The sequence below is a fragment of the Drepanopeziza brunnea genome (genome assembly GCF_022702325.1).
Source record: "Drepanopeziza brunnea f. sp. 'multigermtubi' strain 214-2 chromosome Unknown ctg16, whole genome shotgun sequence".
NCBI lineage: Eukaryota > Fungi > Ascomycota > Leotiomycetes > Helotiales > Drepanopezizaceae > Drepanopeziza > Drepanopeziza brunnea.
In genome coordinates, this window is record NW_027094079.1 from 359780 (window position 1) to 363259 (window position 3480).

Consider the following 3480-nt stretch of genomic DNA (forward strand, 5'->3'; position numbering starts at 1 on the left):
GTAAGGTACCTAGGTACTGTTTGTTTACTCCCTTTCCGCCGCGCCCGGGATCAGATCAGATTAGACAAGGGCCCAGGCAATTACCACCATACTACGGGTACGTATTTCGTTTCCGACTGCACCTGTATATCTATGTCGATATGCATATGTATATGTATCTGTACAATTTTCGGGTGGTGTTTATATTTATATTTATATCCATCTCCATCTCCATCTTGACATCCATCTTCATCTTCATCTTCATCTTCATCTTTCTATCCTTCTACCGGTATCCATCTATCCATACCTCGCTCCCTCCTCGCCGATCATCTCTCGGTGTTCGGTCGGGACAAGGCGGGCCGCACGAACGTTCACCTTCTGCCACCCACCACCGCCCAGCCCCACCTTAAAAAGCGAGACCCACTGTAAAAAAGGCCTGCTCTCGCCGCTCATTCGCTCATGCCCACCCCGACTAGCCTACTAGCTCCCTCTAGCGCAGGTCCCAACGCCTGGCCCGACAAATGTGCACAGAAAATGCTGGACATGCTGGAAATAGTGGAAATGGCTCGACGGATAGGAGGCGATCGATGGATCGTTGGTTGGTTGGTTGCTTGCTTGCTTAGTTGCTTAGTTGCTTGCTTGATGACCTGATTCATCGATGGATAAATGATGAGAGTGATCAAATGATTCTTGTACCAAGGATTTCCGGGTCCGGTCTCTTCCCGTCGCCGTCCGTCTTTGGGATTGGAATGTGTACGTCAACGTCAACAATAATATCCACATCGACAACGTCAATATTCGCCTCACTCGTCGCACTACTTGTACCTAATCTAAGCCGGATACAAATTCGTTCGCGAGCTGTTTGTCTTCCCGCCGAGCCTCACTTACTCTCCCAACTTATACAGTACTGACAGTGGACGCCCAGCTACCCGAAAGTACGGGACTCACCAGATATACTTCGAAAATAACCTCTCGTCTCCCCCCGTCCCGTCTTCTTATTTTGAAAACTCAAAATAAGCTGCGACCACCACCCGCCACCACCGCCACGACCGCCACGATGGACATCGCACTTGAGTTCTGGGATACTTTTCTCTTTGATAATATCTATGCTGCTGTCGCTCCTCTGAAGCCTGCGACCTTCAGTCCCATCAGCGGCGCTGGCAATTGGACGCTCCCGGACATCAAAGCGGCATCACAATGGCAGTTCCAGCCCGCCAGCACTTTGCTCTCCTTCTCCCCGCGAGATGCCGCATATTTGAGCCAGGTCCCTCGAGACAATATCTTCCGACAGGCCCTCTCTCTCTTCCTCATCATGTGGTATTTACGCTCCCTTCACTTCTCCCTTGCTTCTCCCTTCAATTTTTTCATTCGACCAATTCGGCCAATTCGGCCAATTCGACCACCTGCTAACCTCGTCTCCCCTTCTTCCTAGGATCGCCGGCGCAGCCCTGTACTTCATCGTCTCCTCCCTCTCCTACATCTTCGTCTTCGACAAATCCACCTTCAACCACCCCAAGTTCCTCAAGAACCAGATCCGCCAAGAGATCAAGCAGGCCACCGATGCCATGCCCGTCATGTCGCTCCTCACCATGCCCTTCTTCCTCGCCGAAGTCCGCGGCCATTCCCAGCTCTACGACCTCCTGGGTGACGAGCCCTTCCGCTTCTACAACCTGCTGCAGTTCCCCTTCTTCATCCTCTTCACCGACATGTTCGTCTACTTCATCCACCGCGGCCTGCACCACCCGCTCTGCTACAAGACCCTGCACAAGCCGCACCACAAGTGGATCATGCCGACGCCGTACGCCAGTATCGCCTTCCACCCCGTCGACGGCTGGGCGCAATCGCTCCCTTACCACATCTTCCCTTTCGTGTTCCCCCTCCAGAAGTTCGCCTACCTGGCCCTCTTCTTCTTCGTCCAGGTCTGGACCGTCTTCATCCACGACGGCGAGTACGTTGCCAACTCCGCCATCCTGAACGGTGCCGCGTGCCACACGATGCACCATCTGTACTTCAACTACAACTACGGGCAGTACACGACGCTGTGGGATCGGCTGGGAGGGAGCTACCGGAAGCCGAACGAGGAGCTGTTCAAGCGCGAGACGAAGATGACGGCTGCGGAGTGGAGTCGCCAGGCACTGGAGATGGAGAAGGTGGTCAAGGAGGTCGAGGGCGAGGACGACCGGAGTTATGATCCGGAAGACGATATGAAGAAGACGAAGTAAACGAACGACTCTCACGCATCAATTCACACACCGAACAACCCAGAGAGAGGGGGGAAAAAAACTAGAAGATAATGGGCAGGGCAGAAAGAATTCCGATACTTGCGTAATTAATGCTAGGGGAAGCTGTGAGGGGGGGGTGGGGGGAATAATCACGCGCTGCAAGTAGCGGGGTTAATGCTGAGCGGTAAGGATGATGGATGGGACATGGATTTATGACGACCTGGCGTTCGGCGCGGGGGATGGGATGGATACACCTACTACCTACATCTCCGGATGCTAGCTGGCAGCAGCAGTTTTATGTACTTTACCTTACCTCTTTTTTTTCTTCTTCTTCTTCTTCTTCTTCTTCTACCTGTTTTTGCCCCTCGACTTTTTCGGCTCTCTCCTCCTCATCTATTTATTTATTAGCTACAGTAGTAGGTACAGGGTACAGTACTACTACTACGTAAGTAACCAACCAACCACCGATGCATAAAATCAACCCTTTTTTTTTTTCCGTCCTCAAACTCATAAACTGATAAGGGTCAATTATCAATACTTTTAGAAAGAAAGTAAAATTAGCCGGTCTTTATCTAATTCTAATAATTTCGAGGACGGTGGTTTAATATATACAAGAAACTATATTTTTAAGTTGTAAATTGGGGGGGCGGGGGGTGGTGAGGGGGTTTCTTTTCTTTTTTTTTTTTTTTTTTTTTTTTTTTTTTTCTTTTTTTTTTTTTTCTTTTCTATGGAGGAAGCAGGGATGGAAGAGAGAGCTTGGGTTCGGGATTGTTTCTGCCGGGCTTATATACGGTATACGGTGTATGAGCAAGCATGATGGGATTTGGAGGGATTAAGGACTTTTTTTTTTTTTTGTTTGTTTTGCTGTTTGGGGGGGGGGGGGGGGGGGGGGGGGGGTTGAGGTGGGCTTGGGCTTGGAGATGGGAGTTTTGTTGTGGGTTGGATGGGGAGGTGTGATTGGAAAGGGTGTGGGGGGGGGGTGGGGGTGGAGAGAGGGAAGGGAGAGAAGATTGGTTTCAGGATCCTACTTTTTTTTTTTTTGTTTTTTTTTATATCGAATCGAGCTTTTATTTAAATTGGTAGATGGTGCTAGATTAGATTAGATTAGATTAGATTTGGATTATGTTTGGATTATATCAGTTGCAAAAGCGAAAACCCCTCGAGCGATTAGATAGAGTAGAGGTTGTGTTCATATACCTACCTTAGATATACAGATACGTACGTACGTAGTACATGGTCTCCTTCCCAGGACGGCGGGGCCGGCAAGGGTGGCTCTAGT

The 3480-nt window shown here is 49.9% G+C and overlaps 1 protein-coding gene across 1 annotated transcript; it reads left to right on the forward strand.

Moving 5' to 3' along the window:
- Positions 1-1036: 1036 nt before the first annotated feature.
- L3040_008537 (uncharacterized protein) lies at positions 1037-2201 on the forward strand (the record flags this gene model as incomplete). Its single annotated transcript, XM_007293557.2, has 2 exons — positions 1037-1296; positions 1412-2201. 2 exons carry the CDS (start codon positions 1037-1039, stop codon positions 2199-2201), a joined length of 1050 nt encoding a protein of 349 aa, XP_007293619.2.
- Between the last annotated feature and the right edge of the window lie 1279 nt (positions 2202-3480).